General features: G+C 35.6%; 1 protein-coding gene across 2 annotated transcripts in view; it reads left to right on the forward strand.

Annotated features, from left to right (window-relative positions):
• Positions 1-20809, forward strand: part of LOC123534194 (unconventional myosin-XIX-like) — a 40131-nt gene extending 19322 nt beyond the window's left edge. For both annotated transcript variants that reach the window (XM_053520056.1, XM_053520057.1), the window contains 8 exons: positions 3351-3461; positions 4309-4506; positions 5854-6149; positions 6803-7008; positions 11727-11848; positions 12795-12984; positions 15274-15902; positions 16970-20809. In XM_053520056.1, coding sequence (XP_053376031.1) covers positions 3351-3461; positions 4309-4506; positions 5854-6149; positions 6803-7008; positions 11727-11848; positions 12795-12984; positions 15274-15902; positions 16970-17083 — 1866 coding nt within the window. In that variant the 3' untranslated portion in view covers positions 17084-20809. The remainder of the gene's footprint in view (positions 1-3350; positions 3462-4308; positions 4507-5853; positions 6150-6802; positions 7009-11726; positions 11849-12794; positions 12985-15273; positions 15903-16969) is intronic.
• The last annotated feature ends 781 nt before the right edge of the window (positions 20810-21590 follow it).

The raw sequence follows: 21590 nt of genomic DNA on the forward strand, positions 1-21590 counted from the left end.
GTGAGGAGGCCATCCAGCTGGCTTACGGAAGGTGGGTGGTTCTGCTTGGGTGCCCGTCCATGATGAAATGATGCACAGAGGGGCACTTAGGGTCTTCCTCCCCTATCATAGCTGGAAAGTTGCCATATGACCTTAAATTGTGCCAGTGCGACGTTAAACCAAACAAACAAATTTGTTGGCTTGATATTTCTTGTTATTTACCAAACTTGAAAGTGGAAAAATTGGAGGCTTTTTATGGATTTCAAGTTTTGAAGATAAAACAAATTGACATTGTATGTGTTGATTTAATTTCCTGGATGACACAAAAACATATAAAGAAGAGTGTATAGACTGGCAGTATTTATCCTTCTTTGATTACATGATATATAGATCTAATACCTGTTGTAGAAAGAGTATGAAGATGAGTGTATAGACTGGCAGAATTTATTCTTTGATTACATGATATATAGATCTAATGCCTGTTGTACAAAGAGTATGAAGATGAGTGTATAGACTGGCAGTATTTATTCTTTGATTACATGATATATAGATCTAATACCTGTTGTAGAAAGAGTATGAAGATGAGTGTATAGACTGGCAGTATTTATTCTTTGATTACATGATAGTGTAATATGAGGCACTCTTGTGACAACTAATTTGTCAAGGCATAAGCTAATTATTCATACATGTATATTATTCAACATTTTATCATTCAAAAACGTATAGACGTTCATTGTTTCATACGAGAACCTCATTATTGCAGCTTCTTCCGGGTCATGAAAATGTATGACATTTCACCAAAACGAAAGCTGTTTTATGTATAACTGAACTTTCTAAACTATATGTCAATGACAAATGAATGAATGCATCGATTGCTTACCAGGGGTTTTTTTTACGACTGGGGGAAGAGGCCCCAGCCTGTCACTGGGGGAAGAAAATAGCGCGCGACGAGCAGTTTTGGGGAATTTTTTCACTCGGGGAATTTACAATTATGCATAATAAACACTTTAAACTATGTTTTTATTACATATTCTTGCAACTTTTAGCAACTATACACACTGTCACTTAGCAATAGATGGACTTGCACTAATGTTCACTTATCATTGTAACAAGGTGGGTGGGGAGAGTTGAAATGCTCAAATCATTGAATATTTAAAGGTCACATGCTTTTATTCACAAAAAATGCTTTAAAATAAGAGTTGCTTTTGCAAGAGTCATCATATTATTATTAAATGCATACTTTTGTTGGCTTTTTATTTCAATTGTACTAGAAAATCTTGTAAGAAAGGATAAAAAAGTCCGAAAATCACGATCGCGAAAACGTGTGACAAATATGAAAAAACGAAAGCAAAACATTAAAAATTCTTGATAAAATACCCGTTTTAAATTTCATCTTTTCACCAGAACTATTCCATACTTATAATATCTGATTACTTAAAACATTTATATTTTATTTTGCTCTAGCAAAATACCTCGGCAAAGATAATAAATTTGCGTAACGGCCGACCGGCTTATTTAATCGAATCAAGCACATAAAATAATTACTTTAAATTAACAACACATATTACACAATACAGCATAAGCTGTTACCGCTAATTAACAAGAGGTACAAACACAATAATCTGACGCTGCATTGTTTATCAATCATCTATATTACATACTGATGATAACCACGTGTCAGTCGGCGCGTGGCGTGATTGACATCTGTCAGTAGCTAATTAACATACGACGCTCCGCCTACTGTCATACTTACGCTGGTGTCGACAAACAGTATGAAGTTCACTGGGATTTTGATTGACAAGGGGCAGAGCTTTCGAACTCGTTACGCATCAAAGAGTATTACCGCGAGACAAGCAGACGCCCACGGCATATTATGTGCGGGTCAGATACGAGTTTTTATCGATTTTCGCTGGTCAAAACCGGAACCTCGGGTCCACTGAACGCTCTTCAAACATTTTTCTACTATTTCTAAAGGTTTCCACACCCATTGAAAATTGTGAAAGACCGTCTGCAATTGTGAACGGGTCCGATATTCGGTCGGGAGAATCGCTGGGAGTAATCTCCATTGCTTTGTTTACGATTTTGGAGGGGGGAATTTCAGACATAGGGGAATTTCGACTGCGGTAGGGGAAATCCTTGGCTGTGGGGGAAATCCTCGGCTGGGGGACGAGGCCGATATTCGGCCTCTGCTGTAGTATAAAAAAAAACCCTGCTTACCTAAATAAGATGCAGAATATTCAGTTATTCAGGAATCTCACAAGTATTTACTTCGAAAAACTGGCACATTTTGTTTGACTGTCGGCGCCACATTCACTTGTAAACATTGTCGTCATATTTCCTGTTATTGGTAAAAACTCTACCATACTGTATTGCCAATCATTTATAGTTTATATTGTGACTTATAAATGGTAGCAGTCCTTTTTACCCAGCGTAAGATTAAGAACATTATAGTAAGCCCAAGGGAAGACTATTTCTTGCTCATCTGGAGTGGCGGATAGTTACACAGAAAGGGAAATTCCGCAGAGTTTCTGATTGGTTGAAAATAGCCATTTCGGTGGAATCCGGGATTCTGATTGGATGGATGGTTAAATTACCGCTTTCAGCCTTGGAATCGAAGTATTATGGCGCGGAACATATAAAACTGCATGCGCACCCGGAATGCCAGCTTTTCACTTTCTATTTTCGGCCAGGACCACCTAAAATTACAGTCATCAGATTTCTTTAATAAATCATTATAAAGTTAACAATACTAACGTAATATTATAATTAACATTTCCCTGGAGGATCAGAGAACCATACAGGAGCCGACCAGCAGCAATGTAAATATAAGTTTAGATAAAATACGGATATCACACAGACTTTACCAGAACATTTGATTAGATCTATTAAATCAGATTAACATTTAAACTAATATTACTAACCTTACTAAATTTTAGCTATTGTAATTAAATATATTTATTCGTTAAACATATAGCTTATTTATTTCTCCCTTTATTAAATTCCGCTCAACCCTCAGTAAGTATACGGAAATTGTCGTCTGCCGTCGTAGCCGAACGGACGTTAGGAACAGGACCGAGTATCAGTCGTTTTTCCCGTTACAATATATATAGATCTAATACCTGTTGTAGAAAGAGTATGAATATGAGTGTATAGACTGGCAGTATTTATTCTTTGATTACATGATATATAGATCTAATACCTGTTGTAGAAAGAGTATGAAGACGAGTGTATAGACTGGCAGCATTTATCCTTCTTTGATTACATGATATATAGATCTAATACCTGTTGTAGAAAGAGTATGAAGACGAGTGTATAGACTGGCAGTATTTATTCTTTGATTACATGATATATAGATCTAATACCTGTTGTAGAAAGAGTATGAAGACGAGTGTATAGACTGGCAGCATTTATCATACTGTGATAACCAGCCTTGTCTAGAAATTCTGGAAGGTCAACCAAGTGTTTTTGGACTTCTTAATGAGGTAAGTCATACCCCTATGTTTATCAATAATCATGCATTCACATTTGTTGCAATTAATATTTCCACACACTACAAAACTTCATGGAATTTACATGTTTGTCTTAGCTAAATATTTGAATCATTTTGTCACTTGCCTGTGATTCATACCCGTAACCCATTTATTTTACTGGGAAATCATTAATATTCATGGGGGACTAATTTTCGTGGATTTCATGGTTGAGTCAACCTACGAAATTTATTCCAAATCTGATTCATTTTATGCTCAAAAGTTGAAATCCACGAAATTGCCGTTTTGACCAAAACCACATATTTATGCCCACAAAATTAAATGATTTTACAGTATGTCATTTTATCTTGTGAAAATTTAATAAATTTTCTATTTAAATGATCTATGTGTCACAGGGTGAGAAAAATGTGCAGTCAGTCTGGGGCTTGAACTGGGGAACCCTCGCTTACAGGCCGAGTGCTGTTCCGACTGAGCTAACCGCCTGCCTTGCACATATTCTCACCTTATGTGACCAAGTCCATACCGTGACATACACCCTCACAAATCGGAATTTCGTCCTCGAATTCTGGAGGTACATAATACTGCAAGCGTCATAAGACTGGCCGAGCATGCATGTCATGACCCCATGTTGGGCGCAAATGACACAGGGTGAGAAAAATGTGCAGTCTGCCAGGGGCTCAAACTTGGGATCCCTCGCTTACAGGGTCAGTCCTCTACTGACTAAGCTAACTGGCTGCCTTACACATATTCTCCCCTTACGTGACTAAGTCTGTACCGCGACATATGCAGTGAGTAGAAATGCTAAATATTATTAGTATCACTATATCCATGTCTTTCATAGGATGTGCAGTTGAATAGGAAGACTGACACAACACACCTGTGTGAGAGAATACTACAGTTGTCACAGTCTTCTTCAAGTTATGTGAAGCGACCAAAACATTTTATGAAAAATCCTGGGTTTATAGTGACTCACTTTGCTGGAGATGTTACATATACTGGTGATGGTCTGTCTACAAAAAATCGAGACAATATACCACAGGTAATTCTTTATGCTGCTCAGGTTTTAGCTAGACTATTTGAAGATTAAGGAGGGCTGTTTTACTCACTCGCCTCATTGCCTTCAGTGTGGCATTCACATGAAGTTTATGGCAAGTTTCTTAATTTCACTATATCTTCTTCAATACTGCTATGACGGTTAAAAGGAAGTAACTATAAGAGTTTTTTTAGCTCATCTATTTGACGAAATGAGTCATTCTCTCCTCAATTGGCAGCAGATGTCAGTATCTCACTTTCGTTACAAGTTTTGTATGCATATCTCAGTAACAGTTGCATGTATTGTATTGAAACTTCACACAAGGCTTCCTAGTCATCAACCTACAAAAGTATTTAGTAAGATAACTCCTGATTGCTTTTGATTTAAATTATGGCCCCTTTTCAACTTAGAAAATATTGTAAATTACTGGAGAAGCAAAAATGTTTAGCTTGATGCAGTTATCAGTTTTTCTATTGCATTTACTGAACCATTTTCACTTTTCTATTGGTAAACTTATTTGAATTTTCGAGCGCTTTGACCTTCCAGCAGTTTTCATTGATATAAATTTACTATATTGTTCTTAAGTAATACGCATAAAGATTTTTCAATAAAAGTTGGGAGTGGGGAGCAGGGTACCATTGTGGTATGTAAATACTACCTTTATTTTTAAATTTCCTCTCATTGAGCCCATCTGACTAAACTCAAACCTGTGTGTATTCTGTACATTGCACAGTATTCGTGAGGGTTTTATTTTCTCTACTTATGAAGTAAGAACAACACACTTACTCAAAATTTATCTGAGTGATTTATTAAATAGCATTTTCTTAGTAATTATGGCTGTTTTCTATTAAATCTCAAAAAACAAGTGCTCAGAAAGGATTGCTGGGTCATGTGTTTGATCCTCAGGGGAGGCGTATACTCTCTGCAATTATTTGATAAAAGACACTGTGTCTAAAATAATTCTTCCTCCACCTCTGATTTATGTGGAGAAGTTGTTACTTGCAGAGAGTAGGCATGTACTGGTACAGAATCCAGAAACACTGGTTAGATAACCGACTGCCGTTACGTAACTGAAATACTGTTAAAAAATGGTGTTAAACCTGAAACAAACAAAAACAGTTGATGCAAGAATTACATAATCTATAGTATTTAACAGTAGTCAGTTTAAAATTTAAAAAGGAAGTCCTATGTCAGCCTTATTTGATTTTTTTAAATGATACTGATTTAAAGAAAACCCCTTCTTTATAAATAGTATTTGCTTTCAGTAAAGATGGGAAGGTCTTTGATCTGCTGAACACTAGTATAAATTTTCCTGAAAGAACCTAAGTCTCAGTTTTATTACATATATTCCAGGAACTTGTCTGCATGCTGAGGGACAGTAAAAACAAATTTATATCGGAACTGTTCGATAAATTTGTAACAGAAGAGCAACATGGCCGTAAGAGAAAAACTGTGCTTGGCAAGTTTAAGGCTTCTCTCGACTGCCTTATGTCCTCACTTAAAACATCTGATGTACATTACATAAGGTGTATCAAACCCAACACACGCAGCGTTTCATGTGAATTTGACCGTCAGTATGTGATGTCACAATTAACAGCAAGTGGCATCATAGAAACAGTGAAAATCAGCAGCCTAGGATACCCTGTGAGGTAGATGTTTAACCTATTTTCAAAACCAGCAATTAAGGGAAATAGCTGAACAGTCAGTCTCCTTTGACAGTTCTTATTACCTCCCTTTATGTTTGTCAAGTATAAGTTTATGTGCAACATTGAAAGTAATGAATTTCTAACGATGTAATTATGTGTATTCTCTATTTGGACAGCTGCAGTGTCCCTTATATAGAATTAAAAAGGTCATATCTAAGAGTTTTATGGTATCTATTTCTTGAAATAATACATCATATATATTGTGAATTCCTAAGTCATAGTGCAACAAATCTACACAAATTTCATATTCATGCCCTTTGCATTAAAGGTTTGTAAGTTTACGTATCAATTTTTCCATTACTTTAGCACTGATGGTAAGAATACATCAGATTTTTATTTAAAAATCTTTATAGACAAATATGCATTTATTTCCTGAAAATATTGTAACTTTTAAATATATTGAAAGGATATTATATTATCTTTTCCTTGAGTGAGTTTTATGAATGGACAAATATAGAGTTTACAGTGGTAGATACAATACAGATACCAAGATATGGAAGAGACATGGAAGTTTGTGAGAATATCACATTGTGACCTTGAGTTTGGCATGAGACTGTACATGTCACTAGATTAAATGATCTTCTATTGTATTTCAGAATACCCTACCCAATGTTCCTACAGAGATACGGTTTGATCATACGTAATGCTAAAACACCGCCCCAGTCTGAGGTAGAAGATGTCAGTGACAATGACACGCTGTACGACCCGCTCGATGCTTTATATCGTAAACAACTCCACATGGTAATGGCTGACTCACCAAAGAGAAGCAGCACACCGAGAAGACGGTTGAGGAGAAGGGCAGGTAAGCATTTCAGCATTAGTTAAAGAGGCATGACTTCAGGCATACTAGAATTGTTTTTTCAAAATTCAGGAAATACTTTTATTAATCAATTATGACAAAGAAATGACAAAGTTAAGCGGTTCATTTTGTATTTTGTAGTATTTTTTATGAAAATAGCTCCAGTGTCTGCATTGTGTAGAAAAGCTTCTGAAAGGGATTACCGGTACTCATGCAACAGAGATGTAGTCTGAGAAAGGTTTGTGGTTCTACCCAAGTGTCCATCTGCACTGTAAATGATGCCCTGAGGAGCACCTGAGTCATCCTGCAGTATGAAAAGCTAGGTTTCTATAGTGTTCATGTGACATTAAATGCATAAGAAAAAACTGAAGTGTGATATCAAATAGAAAAATTGAACTTTTTGTTGTACTGAAAAAAATATCAGCTTGAATAGTATTCACTTATATCTATCAAAATTTGGCATACATTTTTTGTTTGTACATTGCTCTCTGTTTAGAGACAAAAAAAGAAAGAATGATGTTCACTTGTACCTATACATTTTATTTAACCAAAGGAAAGATGGTATGTCAGTACCAGAAGTTTCATTAAAATCTACATTACAGAAATTATTCTGCATCAAAATTTTTACTTTCTCATAGACTCCTGTTATGAAAAGTTGATTAAGGCTCTTGACCCAATCTTTTTTATTGGCTGAACTTTCTTCATATATCTTGATGCTTTGAAAAATTGAGGTTTGATATAATTCTGTATTATAGAAGAAATTTGATCTGAACATGCAGAACTACCATAAAGAATTGTTCATTTATTACACCCGCAAATCTGAGAATGTGCTTATAGCTTTTTATCAACAAATTGTGACTTCTGTTGTTATGTTAGTGTTTTTTCATGTGCTCTACCAGTATTGAACAAGGTTTGCAAGAACTACAATTATCATGATTATAGAAACCTCAGTATCTGAGTGTCCATTCGGTATTTATTTCATACATTATTTTTCTGCAAAATTCTGCAAGGACTTCTTATAATAATATTGTGTTTAGTATAGCTTGACAGGTGAAAATTCTTGTCATTGACTCAAATGTATTAGTCCCCTACTGGTTGAAAACCAGTTTCATGGACTATAGGAATGCACTTTTCCATCCGTCCGCAATTCCGTGTCCGGCCCATAACTGTCATTCATGAAGGGATTTTAATATTACTTGGCACAAATGTTTCCCATGATGAGATGACGTGTCTTGCACAAGACCCGGATCCCTGGCTCAAATGTCAAGGTCACAATTGGAGGTCAAAGGTCAACAGGGCTTTTTTCCTCTCCGGTCCATAACTCTGCCATCCATGAAGGGATTTTAATATTACTTGGCACAAATATACCTAATAATAAGATGATGTGTCATGCACAACTTTCAGACCCCTAGCTCAAAGGTCAAGGTCACACTTGGCAGTCAATTTTTACATGGCATGAAGTGGCCATGAACAGGGTCTGTTTCCTGTCCAGTTCATAACTTATTCATTAAGGGATTTTAATATTTCTTTACGTAAATATTCCCCATGATGAGATGATGTGCCATGCGCAAAACCCAGATTTGTGCCAAGTTTCTTTGAAATCCTTTTCTTTGAAAGCAGTTCAAGAGTTACAGAGTGGACACAAAACAAACTGATATGACCTTTGACCCCTAAATGTGACCTTGACCTTGAAGCGAGACATCCAAAACATGTGCTCTGCATGTCGTCTTGGTGTGGTGAACATTTTTGACAAGTTTCTTTGAAATCCTTCAAGGGGTTCAAGTGTTACAGAGCGGAACAAAATTACTAACGGGCGGATGGATGGACAGACAGACGGACACTGGGGATATAACATAATACGTCCCTTCGAGCGTATAAAAAAAAATTCTATATAATATAAGTCCACAAAGAACTCTTAAATAACTTCACCAGGTAGAGGTAAGTCAAAATACACCTACAAATTAGATATAACATGCATGTTGTACCACAGAAAAGTGATCTTGTTTTTTCCCTACAGCCAGTAATAAAAAGTTGCAGTATAAGCTATTTATAGTAAAAACAAAGGAAAATAATTCTAAAAACAAGGGTGCCTGATGGTGGTGAACATTTGTGCCAAGTTTCATCAAAATCCCTCCATGAATGAAGAAGAAATGCTCCGGACAAAGTCATTCTTGAATTTGACCTTTGACCTCTAAGTGTGACGTTGACCTTAGATCTAGGGACCTGGTTCATGCACAAGACAATCCCTTTCATGGTGGTAAATATTTGTGCTAGGTTACATCAAAATCCCTCCACGCATGAAGAAGAAATTCTCCAGACAAAGTCATTCTTGTACCTGACCTTTGGCCTCTAAAAGCGACCTTGACCTTAGACCTAGGGACCTGGTTCTTGCGCATGACTCTCCGTCTCATGGTGATGAACATTTGTGCCAAGTAAAATCCCTTTAAGGGTTGTTGAGTTACAGACTGGACAGAAAAAAAAGCCCTTTTGGCCTTTGACTTCAAAGTGTGACCTTGACCTTTCAGCTATTGGTCTGGGTTTTGCGCATGACACATTGTTTCATCCAGGAGAATATTTTTGTCAACTGATATTTAAATCCTGTTTTGCATGACAAAGTTATAGACCGGACAAGAAAAAATTCCTATTTACCTTTGTTCTTCAAGTGTGACCTTGACCTTAAAGCTAGGGTTCTGGGTGTTGCACATGACAAGTCATCTCATCTTGGGGAACATTTAGCCAAGTAATATTGTAATCCTTTGATGGATGACAGAGTTATTTACCAGACAGGAAAAAAAAAAACCTGTTGACTTTAGACCTCCCAATTGTGACTTGAATTTCTTCCCTTTGTTGTTCCTGTCCTTTGGGTTTCAACAGTCAAGATCTTTAAATTTTGCTGCCATCCTCAGATGTAACCCTTTGGGCGTATATTGCCCGCTTGGCGGAGCTCTTGTTTTTTTTTAGCTCATCTGATTTTTTGGGGAAAAAAAAGTTATTGTCATCACTTTATCAGCGCAGCGTTGCCTGGTTAAGTTTTATGTTTAGGTCAGCTTTTCTCTTAGACTATCAAAGCTATTGCTTTGAAACTTGGAGCACTTGTTCACCATCATATGCTGACCCTGTACAGCAAGAAACACAACTCCATCCTGCTTTTTGCAAGATTTATGGCCCCTTTTGTACTTAGAAAATATCAGATTTCTTGGTTCAGTTTTATGTTTAGGTCAGCTTTTCTCCTAAACTATGGAAGCTATTGCTTTGAAACTTGCAACACCTGTTCACCATCATAAGCTGACCCTGTACAGCAAGAAACACAACTCCATCCTGCTTTTTGCAAGATTTATGGCCCCTTTTGGACTTAGAAAATCAGTTTTCTTGGTTGAATAATATGTTTAACAGGCTGGTAACATTGCCCGATCGAGCTTACAACATAAAAAGTAATATTTCTTGAAAAATAATGAAGATATTTCTTTCATACTTGGGCCATTTATTAAGCATAACAAGTGATATAAATTAGAATAGAAATATCTTGGTTGCCATCAGTTTAGATAGAATTATTTCCCCTTTTCAGATTTTTAAGATGCATAATCTTTGAAATCCAAAAAAAAATATGTTCTAATGCTTAGTTTAAAACAAAAAAGGGTTCAATGGCTTTCTAATGCTCTTAATTATTGCGCCAGTACATGAATGTATACATTTTACTGTGCTTTCACTTACAACATTATAGAGAAATGTTAGTTCTAAAAAAGATTGTTCATACATCTGCACTAAAAACAAAGTATTTACCCTAAATATATTGAATAAAGGTATTGGCGCACAAGTTTGGAGCAATAGAAAACCATTGAACCCTTTTCTGTTTTAAACATTGCATTAAAACATAAATTTTTTGGAATGCATCATAAAAATCTGAAAAAGGGAAGTAATTCTAACAAAACTGAAGGCAACAACGTTTTTTCTATCTTAATAAGCATCATATGTTATGCTTAATAAATGGACCAAGTTTGAAAGAAATATATTCATTATTTTTCAAGAAATATTAGTTTTATTTCGAAAGCCCGATCGGGCAATGTTACCAGCCTGTTTAAGTCAGCTTTTCTTATAAACTATCAAAGCTATTGCTTTAAAACTTGCAACACCTGTTCACCATCATAAGCTGACCATGTACAGCAAGAAACATTTTTGCTTTTTGCAAGACTTATGACCCCTTTTGGACTTAGAAAATATCAGATTTATTGGTTAAGTTTTATGTTTAGGTCAGCTTTTCTCCTAAACTATTCAAGCTATTGCTTTGAAACTTGCAACAGTTGTTCACCATCGTAAGCTGACTGTGTACATCAAGAAACACAACTCCATCCTGCTATTTGCAAGAATTATGGCCCTTTTTGGACTTAGAAAATCATGGGTAGGACAATTTTTTATTATACAAAAAAAAATCAGATGAGTGTCAGCACCTGCAAGGCAGAGCTCTTGTTTCAGGATTAACTTCACTTTGGTGTTACTTTATAACAATAGAGAAAATTAGGTGCTTTCCAGTAGGGGACTTTGTATGGCATGGCACTACTTCATTCACTTGTTTACCAACATCTTATGTTAATCTGTTTAAAGTCTTGCTATTGACAAATGAAATTCATTATTCAGTAGAAAAACAGTTTGGTAAATGATATGAAAAATATAATGTGTGGTACTATTTTAATATCATACCAAGTGTTGACAATATCTTTTCCCAGGTTTGTCTAGCGCAGACCACACAAGGAGATGTAGTGCTGCTGTGTTGACCATACAGTTTGGTAGATGTCAGGGTCTAACCCAGCAGTTTGGTAGAACTAAACTTTTCTTACATCAACATCAGGTATGCTTAACTGTGTAAGCGAGCTTTTTTTGCAAGGAATGCTCAAATGACCTTTTTTCTAGCTTTTTCTCTACAAATACCCTACAACCTCCCTACCTGAATCAGAGGTAAAACGATAGACTTTGTTTTTCAAACATTTCTGCAGGTTTGTTAAACGCTTGATCCCTAAATTGGAAGTAGGAATAATTGCTATTAAAAGACAAGAATGTCTGAGACTCTCTTAAAATACAAAATATGGTGAACACTTAGTAGCAAATCAAGTGTTTTCTTGTGACATATATATTTTACTACATGCTTTAACAATTATAATATTAAACACTTACCCTGAAAATTCTTTTGTATTATATTTAAAAAAACTTATTAGAGACTGATAGGAAATATCCATGACTCGACAAATCGACTTGTCTGCTTATAAAAACAAGTAGAAATTGGCTCCGGGCTAATGGAACTTGCCGTTGTAATCATCCTGCAGGACGAGCGCTGTTTTTTACCAGAAATATAATAAATCCATTTAAAACCGAGCCATGCTGAAGCAGGATAGCTAAAACATCTAAAACAGAAGTTGATTTGTTGTTGGCAACTCTAAACTCCATTACAGTTCCACATATGACCATATTAGCTAGACACTCAGTAGTTCAGAACAAGATTCCTATATATGCTGTTTTTAACAATCTTTAAAATAGATACTGTCATTTTTTTCCTGTAAGTGAATTTCAGGATGATTACAAATTGTAGTAGGATGAGTGAAATGTTTAGGCACCTTCGTCCTACAGGATGAGTTGCTTTCAATGAGTTTGTCGAGCCCTGATATCACTAGTAGACTTATGATTCTGGATATAATGTAAACTCATCAATATAAGTAAATTTTTCACAAATTAAGTGATTAAATCAATTTACAAAGGTAGATCCAAATGACTGAAAATTGAATAATTTAAATGTTTGATAGGTTGACAGCCTAGAGCAGAGAAGATATGATATTATATCATCAAAGGCAGCAGTACTTCAGCGTGCATGGAGACGTTATAGACGACGCTGTGCAGTACGCAGAGAGAATACAGCAGCTGTAAAAATACAGTCAACATGGAGGAAATATATACAACATAAACATTCCAAAGCTGTGATACTACTACAGAAAAGTAAGTTGAAAAAGAACAGTCGAGAGTACTGATACATGTAGGCATACTTGTTTCATATATGAATGCATATGTGTAGGAAATCCCTATGTATAAATAGATATAGATATATTGAAAATGCTTTTTTATTAACAATTGTGCGACAGAATTACCTTAGTTGCTTGCTAATGGTCACTCACTTAAAACTTTAGATTGTGTTTCACAAGGATGTTTTTAGCTCGACTATTCGAAGAATAGTCTAGCTATTCTACTCACCCTGGCGTCGGCGTCGGCGTCACACCTTGGTTAAGTTCTTGCATGCAAGTACATACAGCCATCAATTAAAGGCATATAGCTTTGAAACTTATTTTTTCTTTTTCTAGGTCAATTACCAACCTCTCTGGGTCAAGTCCCATAACTCTGACATGTATTTTGAGCAAACTATGCCCCCTTTTGGACTTAGAAAATTTGGGTTAAAGTTTTACATGCAAGTCACTATCTCCAAAACTAATGCAGATATTGATTTGAAACTTCACATGTGTCTTCGGGGTTATAAAACTAGTTGATAGCAGCAAGTCCCATAACTCTGACTTTCATTTTGGCCAAATTATGCCCCCTTTTGGACTTAGCAAATTCTGGTTAAAGTTTTGCGTGCAAGTACATACAGCTATTTCTAAAAGTCATATAGATTTGAAACTTATTTTTTGTTTTTCTAGATCAATTACCATCCTCACTGGGTCAAGTCCCATAACTTTGACATGTTTTTTGAGCAAATTATGCCCCCTTTTAGACTTAGAAAATTTTGGTTAAAGTTTTACATGCAAGTTACTATCTCCAAAACTAATGCAGATATTGATTTGAAACTTTACATGTGTCTTCGGGGTTATAAAACTAGTTGATAGCAGCAAGTCCCATAACTTGACATTCATTTTGGCCAAATTAATGTCCCCTTTTGGACTTAGCAAATTCTGGTTAAAGTTTTGCGTGCAAGTATATACAGCTATTACTAAAAGGCATATAGATTTGAAACTTATTTTTCTTTTCTAGATCAATTACTAACCTCACTGGATCAAGTCCCATAACTCTGGCATGTATTTTGGGCAAATTATGCCCCCTTTTGGACTTTGAAAATTCTGGTTAAAGTTTTACATGCAAGTTTCTATCTCCAAAACTAATGCAGATATTGAATTGAAACTTCACATGTGCCTTTGGGTTATAAAACTAGTTGATAGCAGCAAGTCCCATAACTGATATGCATTTTGGTCAAATTATTCCCCCTTTTGAACTTAAAACTCATTTGATATTTAACCTTTTTGGGTAATATTTTCCTGCTTCTGGGACAATATTTCGAATAGTCGAGCTTGGCTGTCTTACGGACAGCTCTTGTTAATGTGTATTATTAAATTATGGGAAAACTGTAATGCTCTGAGTTTTGACACATGAGTCTGTTTATCAAATAAATGAATGAAATCTACTCATACCAACCAACACAAGTTTAAAATCAATCTATTAGTCCATTATAGACAACATAGACAGACATTTTTTTCCAGGTAGAAAAGTTTTGTTGTAAAATAACCTCTCCAGAGCAACAACGTTAACATATTTTTACAGCAACCACATGTTAGTCTTCCAGTGGTGTTGTTCTGACAAAGTAGTATTGTGTAATGTATGAAATGTTAGCTTCTCTATCCAGTTGTTGCTGGTTAAGGTTTGAATTAATTTTGGTCACTCTGTCTTGATACGTTTGCTAGTTTGAATCAGTTGAGTTCCTGTGCCTTATATTATACCACAGGCGTTTATACAAGAGTTTGTTTTTATGCCCCCGGCATCTACTGATGCAGGAGGCATATAGTGATTGTCCTGTCCTGTCCGTCCGTCCATACGAGGTTAACCAAATGGGACCGTTTCGTCTAGCATCAACACCCCCAACTAGAATGACTTGATACTAATGCAGATGTAACCTGTGACCATTCCTCATCTTCAGACATCACCTGACCTCAGTTTGACCTTGAACTTGTCCTCGTTTTGGACTTAGGTTGCTTTGTATTGACAAGGATGCCACCTGGGGCATCAAGCGTTTATTGAACGCAGCTTCTTGTCTTCAGGAGTAGCTCATTCAGTAAACATGCATCAAGTGGAAAATAAATTCAGATTTAAGTAAACTCAAATGACATGTATATGTGTTATCTATATTTCTGTTAAGGAATTCCTTCTTCTGTTGAGTATTCCACTTTTGCAGTATTCCCCATCTTGTTCAAAATATTTTAGAACAGAGATTAGTATGTAAGTAAAATTCTGTTGTTTCTTTTACAGCATTCCGCTTGCATATTGCAAGGAAAAGGTACAGGGAAATGGTCCAGAAGAAGAAACAAGAAAAACATCAAAAGAAGAAAAAGTCCTGGAAACCAATTCTTGATAGAAAACGAACATCTCCAGGCACTGGAAGGTCAAGTAGGAGTAGTGAAAGGTCAGATGGATCAATTGATGGATTACAGGAATCAGAGTGCATTGTTTTAAGTGCAAATACGTCTTCGGATACAAGTTCTTCAGTGGCAAAATCAGATCAAAGAACTGAAAACAGGATGAATTCTTTTACCACAAGCACTCCACGATGTGAAAACAGGCGATCCCCAAAATGGAGACAGTCTCGTGAACAATGTCAGGAGATTTGCTCAAATAAAGAAAATATCGAGAGAATGAAAAGGAATCCCAGAGGAAGACCAGATATGAGTAAATACAGTCCAGTTAAAACGTTACGATCTTACAGTAAAATATCTGCAATGAAACGCTCAAATTCTAGTTCCGCTACGGAGACAGGAAGTGGCGATCAAAGCAGTGATTCTGGAGCTTCCCCAAGAAAGAGGCAGAAGATGACAGATAGTTCAGGACACGGTGCATTCCATCTGCAAAATGGTATCCTTACAAAAAGGTGTTTACCAAAGGTATGACCACATTGTAATTTTTATAATTATTGATATTGATTTAGATACCAAGTTTGTTTTCAGCAGAACAAGTTTGAACTGAAGGTATATGGTTTATACGCTTATAAGTTAAATATTTTTTGATAAAACTCAGCCTTTAAACCCTTTTTTGCCTTCTCTTTTATATGTGCAGTATTTGATTATTTTAGTTTTTTAGCTCAGGTGAGCAATGCTCATGGTGAGCTATTGTGATCAAGCTGTGTCCATTGTGCATCCATCTATCCGTCAACAATTGTGTTTAAAAGACATCTCCATAACCATTGAATGGATTTTGATGAAACTTGGCATGGAAGTGTAAATCCATGTGTGAACAATATTTTTCACACTTGATTCAGAAACTGAGAAAGTTGACAGTTCAAAGTTTGTTGAATATCGCCTTAACTTCATCAAAGTCATAAACAGTTGATTTTCAACAGATATACCACTTATTGGAAAATATATGTATTTCAAACAGTATGCTCAGGTCCCAAAGAATTCAACACAAACATAAATTTAGAATATGACTCCAGACCTGTATAAAAATGTATCAGTTCATTGTTGGAAGAAAATCTCTCAATTGAAAACATTGGTGTCTCATCAGTCTGGGTCATACAGTTTTTACAGTGAATTCATCTTCGAATAGAGGTGTTGCTGTGAATGTCTCAGTCTCTATTACTTCTTCTGCGAAATCAACATGTTCAGTAAAACTTCTCTCCAAGTCCTCTTTACCAGACCTATCTAATTCACTTTTTCTATAATCTCTCTTCAAAGCTCTTTCTTTCCTATTTTTTGCTGTCTCCCCTTCTGCTGTTGTCCAAGGAAAAATACTAGGGACTGCTGTTGCCAGAAGCCATTCATATCCAGGTTTCAATCCTTAAAATAAAGAAATAAAAGACATGTTTAATGATTTTATTTTAATTTATAAGCAATATCTTACTTATCGAATTTTCTTGTAATACATCTTATTTCAAGCCTCCAAATGGTGGCATATATAGTAATCACTCTATGCAGTTGTCTGTCATTTTATGTTTTCCTTTTTGCTGTTACAGATGCCAGTAAGGTTTCACACACGAGCCAGTGTATTGAAGTATGCACACTATATGCACCAGAAGGAAATGCCCAGCGGACTTGGGGACTGTTTACCAGATGACCAATTAGACTGAAAAATTAAAAATATTCACTAAATACCCGATACTTAATATGTGGTGAACTGACACATTTAGGAGCTCAATCATCTTAAGATTAGGCAAAAACTTGCACACCTATAGGAGCTATTTGAATTTCTGTTTAATGCAGTCTTTGAATACTTATTTTGGGGAAAATAGTGTTGGTTGATTTCTATGGATTTTGAGATCAATCACCATAGAACAGAATATAGTTCTGTTTTGCATTTAAAATTTGAATTGTTTGAATTTATGCCACCACAAAATATGTTAATACTTGGGTTGAAAAATATTTACCAAATTTGCCTTGTTAAATCAAATGATTTATGAATACTTCTTGTGTTTTAGTTTTAATTTGATACCGGTACTTAAAAAATCACATTTCAACAGGTAGTAAGTGGAAGTTTTAATTGGTACTGTAAATTTAGACATATTCACAAGAGTTTAATTCCTGCTAGTATTCAGGATCTTGTTTCTTCTGTTATTTAAGGATATATCTCATTTTGTGATTTGTGATTGAAAAAATCATTGTTTGGAGTTAGATGCAAAGAAATTATATCACTAGATTGCAGCCAGAGTGATATAATAACACGCATCTGAACAACAATGATTTTATACAAGAGCATATCACTAAATGAGATATATAATTTTTATTTTAACACGTTATTAAAGGTTATTACCAACATCTTTGAAGAAATTCACCAAATATTTACCAGTTTTGTTGGTTTCCTTTAACGGTGCACAGCTATGACATTTAACGCTATGATGTCATAACTATGATGTACAAGTGTGGATGTCATAACTATGATGTACAAATGTGGATGTCATAACTATGATGTACAAGTGTGGATGTCATAACTATGATGTACAAGCTGTGGGTGTTGCATAATAATACAGATTCATTCTACTTCGTTTAATAAGGAAATAAATGGGTTGTGTTAGAACAAATAAGTATAAAATACACAGAATGGCAACTGGCTGTAATCTCGCGTGATCTCGTGTCTGAGCTTGAATCGGCGTTATCTTAGTAAAAGCAAACATCGACGAGCATGGAGTTACAATCTTTACCTTTAAAACTACATTTAAAATACATGTTAACTTCTAAAACAACATTAGTTTAATGTGAAATAGTCTTAAGACACAAAGTACACGTTTCTTGCCATCAAAAGAAGCGTGGCCATACAGTGATAATTAATTTACCGATGAATAATTGCTCTCGCATACAAAATGGCGCAGGGAGAAAGTGTCACTTCCGGAAAACAAGATCTCATTCAGTTATCACGGGATGTTGGCGAGATTTTCTCAGTATGCCTTTCAAGTTGCCGATCTATTTATTTTTATAGCTCTTTGGTTAGAATGAAATATTTCACATATGTTATTCACTAAATTTATTATTAGAATGGTGTATAGTCATGAAATGTTTGTATCACAAATAAGTCCTGACATAATTAAATTGCAAAGTAAAGGTAGTACAAGAATGTTCCATTTTACAGTCTATAGATTATCAGAGCTCCAGATAAGATTTAAGGTTAAAGGGTATTTTAACTCTTAGTTTTTGGCTCTATTATTCAAACCCTAGCCGCTATTCTACTCGCCCTGGCGTCGGTGTCACACCTTGGTTAAAGATATGCATACAAGTACATATGGCTATCATTTAAAGGCATGTAGCTTTGAAACTTATTTTTCCTTCTCTGGACCAACCTCACTAGGTCAAGTCCAATAACTCTGACATGTATTTTGGCCAAATTATGCCCCATTTTGGTCTTAAAAAATCCTGGTTAAAGTTTTACATGCAAGTTACTATCTCCAAAACTAATGCAGATACTGATTTGAAACTTCATCTATGTCTTTATGGTTATAAAACTAGATGAAAGCATCAAGTCCCATAACTCTGACATGAATTTTGGCTAAATTATGCCCCCTTTTGGACTTAGAAATTCCAGGTTAAAGTTTTGCATGCAAGTACATGTACATATAGATATTACTTAAAGGCATATAGCTTTGAGACTTATTTTTTCTTTTTCTTGGTCAATTTCCAACTTCACTGGGTCATGTCCCATAACTCTGACTTGTATTTTGGCCAAATCATGCCCCCTTTTGGACTTAGAAAATCCTGGTTAAAGTTTTGCATGCAAGTCACTGTCTCCAAAACTAATGCAGATATTGAAGTGAAACTTCACATGTGCCTTTAGGGTTATAAAAGTAGGTGATAGTATCATATCCCATAACTGGTTAAAGTTTTGCATGCAAGTTACTGTCTCCAAAACTAATGCAGATACTGAACTGAACCTCTATAGATATTTTAAAGGGTAATATTCCTGCTTCTGGGACAAAATTTTCTGTATTATTTAAAGGGTAATAATTATTAAACATAATAAAAACATTTGTTCATACATTTAATAGTTTTTCTTGCAGTTGACATAACACTACCTGTGCCTTGACAAATAATGTCAGTAAACATGATGCCTATTACATTCCACTTCTTGTGCAGTAAGTGAGCTGTGAATTTCAGTTGCTATCCACTGCGATCTATTAATAACCAATGATAGTACAATTGCCAACTGATCAGTGCTTTTTTTTCTGACAGTTTTTTGCCCGCATGATGCTTCTGCTTTTTTCTGCTGTTTCAACACTTATACTTGATATATACATGTGTACTTAATATATCATCAACCATGGATGTAGCAATCCGAGAGGCATTGTTTGAAACTCTGGTAACATTTTAAGATACTTGGGGAAGAAGAGAACATTTCTCTGCGATACTGTCCTTGTTTTGCTTTTAGAGAACCAGGGATTTTGTTTGTTGTACTCGGGATATGCTTGATTTTTGGTGAAATTTCGTATCCCATTTTTTTTCAATGCATACAGAGACGCATAAATTTGATTTTAAATGCATTTTTAGCTTGACTATACGAAGAATAGTCTAGCTATTCTACTCACCCTGGCGCCGGCGTTGGCATCGGCGTCACATCGTGGTTAAAGTCCAAAAGGGGGCATGCAAGTACATACAGCTGTCATTTAAAGGCATATAGGTTTGAAACTTATTTTTTCTTTTTCTAGGTCAATTACCAATCGTTTTGATGCATTTGCAATAGCGTGCGAATGGTAAAATTTCACATAACAAGATGGAACATAGTTTTCAGCAATTGTTTATCTTTATTTCTTTACAAATGATATTCATTTTCAAAGGGAGACAATTTTTTCGGAATATTTTAAGTACAAATAGCATTCATTTTCAAAGGGAGACAGCTTTTTCCAAATATTTTAAGTATTCGTCAAGAAAAAGTTGTCTCCCTTTGAAAATGAATGCCATTTGTAAAGAAATAAAGATAAACAATTAAAACAAATGTACATAACAAACCAAACAATTGGAAGAACTTCATTAAACTTCTTTCATTCTTTCCATGAACATTTATTATAAACATGTGAAGTTGTGTACCCACACCTGGTAGTCACCTTGCCTTGGTCACTTCCCCTCCCCCTCACCCCCCACCCCCCAATTTGTTTTTTCATTCTTTTTTTTTTTTTATTTCTTTTTGTTTTAAACCTTCCATGAATAGTTATCAACGTGCAAAGTTGTACCATTCTCTCACCTCACTCTTCCACCCAGTCATGCTCACCACCCCGATCATGCATTCACCCCCCACTCCATTTTTTTCTTTCTTTTTTTTTCCCCATCAATATTTATAATCAACATGTAAAGTTTTGTACCCTCACCCCCCCCCCCCCCCCCCCCCCCCCCCACAAAAAAAAAACATTCATTTTCTGTTAATTTGATTTTCACTAATGAAATTATTTGCTTCTTTGTAACATTCTTAACTTTTTGCCAGATATATTTTTTGTTGTTCCTCACCACAGACCCTTTGGGTGGGGGATACCAATTCATCGAATTTCCTTGTTTCATTTTTGTTTCTCAAGGCCTAATTGTCAACCTTAAAGTTTTGCATGGAAGTTACTATCTCCAAAACTAATGCAGATACTGGATTGAAACTCTATAGATATTTTAACATTTAGGGCAGGGTCGCTGGTTCGATCCCCCGGCGGGGCGTATGTTCTCCGTGACGATTTGATAAAAGACATTGTGTCTGACATCATTTGTCCTCCACCTCTGATAATTCATGTGGGGAAGCTGGCAGTTACTTGCGGAGAACAGGTTTGTACTGGTACAGAATCCAGGAACACTGGTTAGGTTAACTGCCCGCCATTACATGACTGAAATACTGTTGAAAAACGGCGTTAAACCCAAAACAAACAAACATTTTCCTGCTTCTGGGGCAATAATTCGAATAGTCGAGCATGTGCTGTCTTAGTGACAGCTCTTGTTTTTGTAAACTTCAAAACTTATTTGCCCAAATACGCAGCTTACCTATAGCTTTGGAATATTTTGAAGTACTGCTTCTTTTTTTCTTTGCTTCATATAGATTGTTTATGTCAGCAGAAGTTTGAAAATGTTATTAATTTATGCTTTTGAACTGTTAACATGACTAAATGTTTCAGCATGATATTT

The sequence above is a fragment of the Mercenaria mercenaria genome, chromosome 12 (genome assembly GCF_021730395.1).
Source record: "Mercenaria mercenaria strain notata chromosome 12, MADL_Memer_1, whole genome shotgun sequence".
Classification (NCBI taxonomy): Eukaryota; Metazoa; Mollusca; class Bivalvia; order Venerida; family Veneridae; genus Mercenaria; species Mercenaria mercenaria.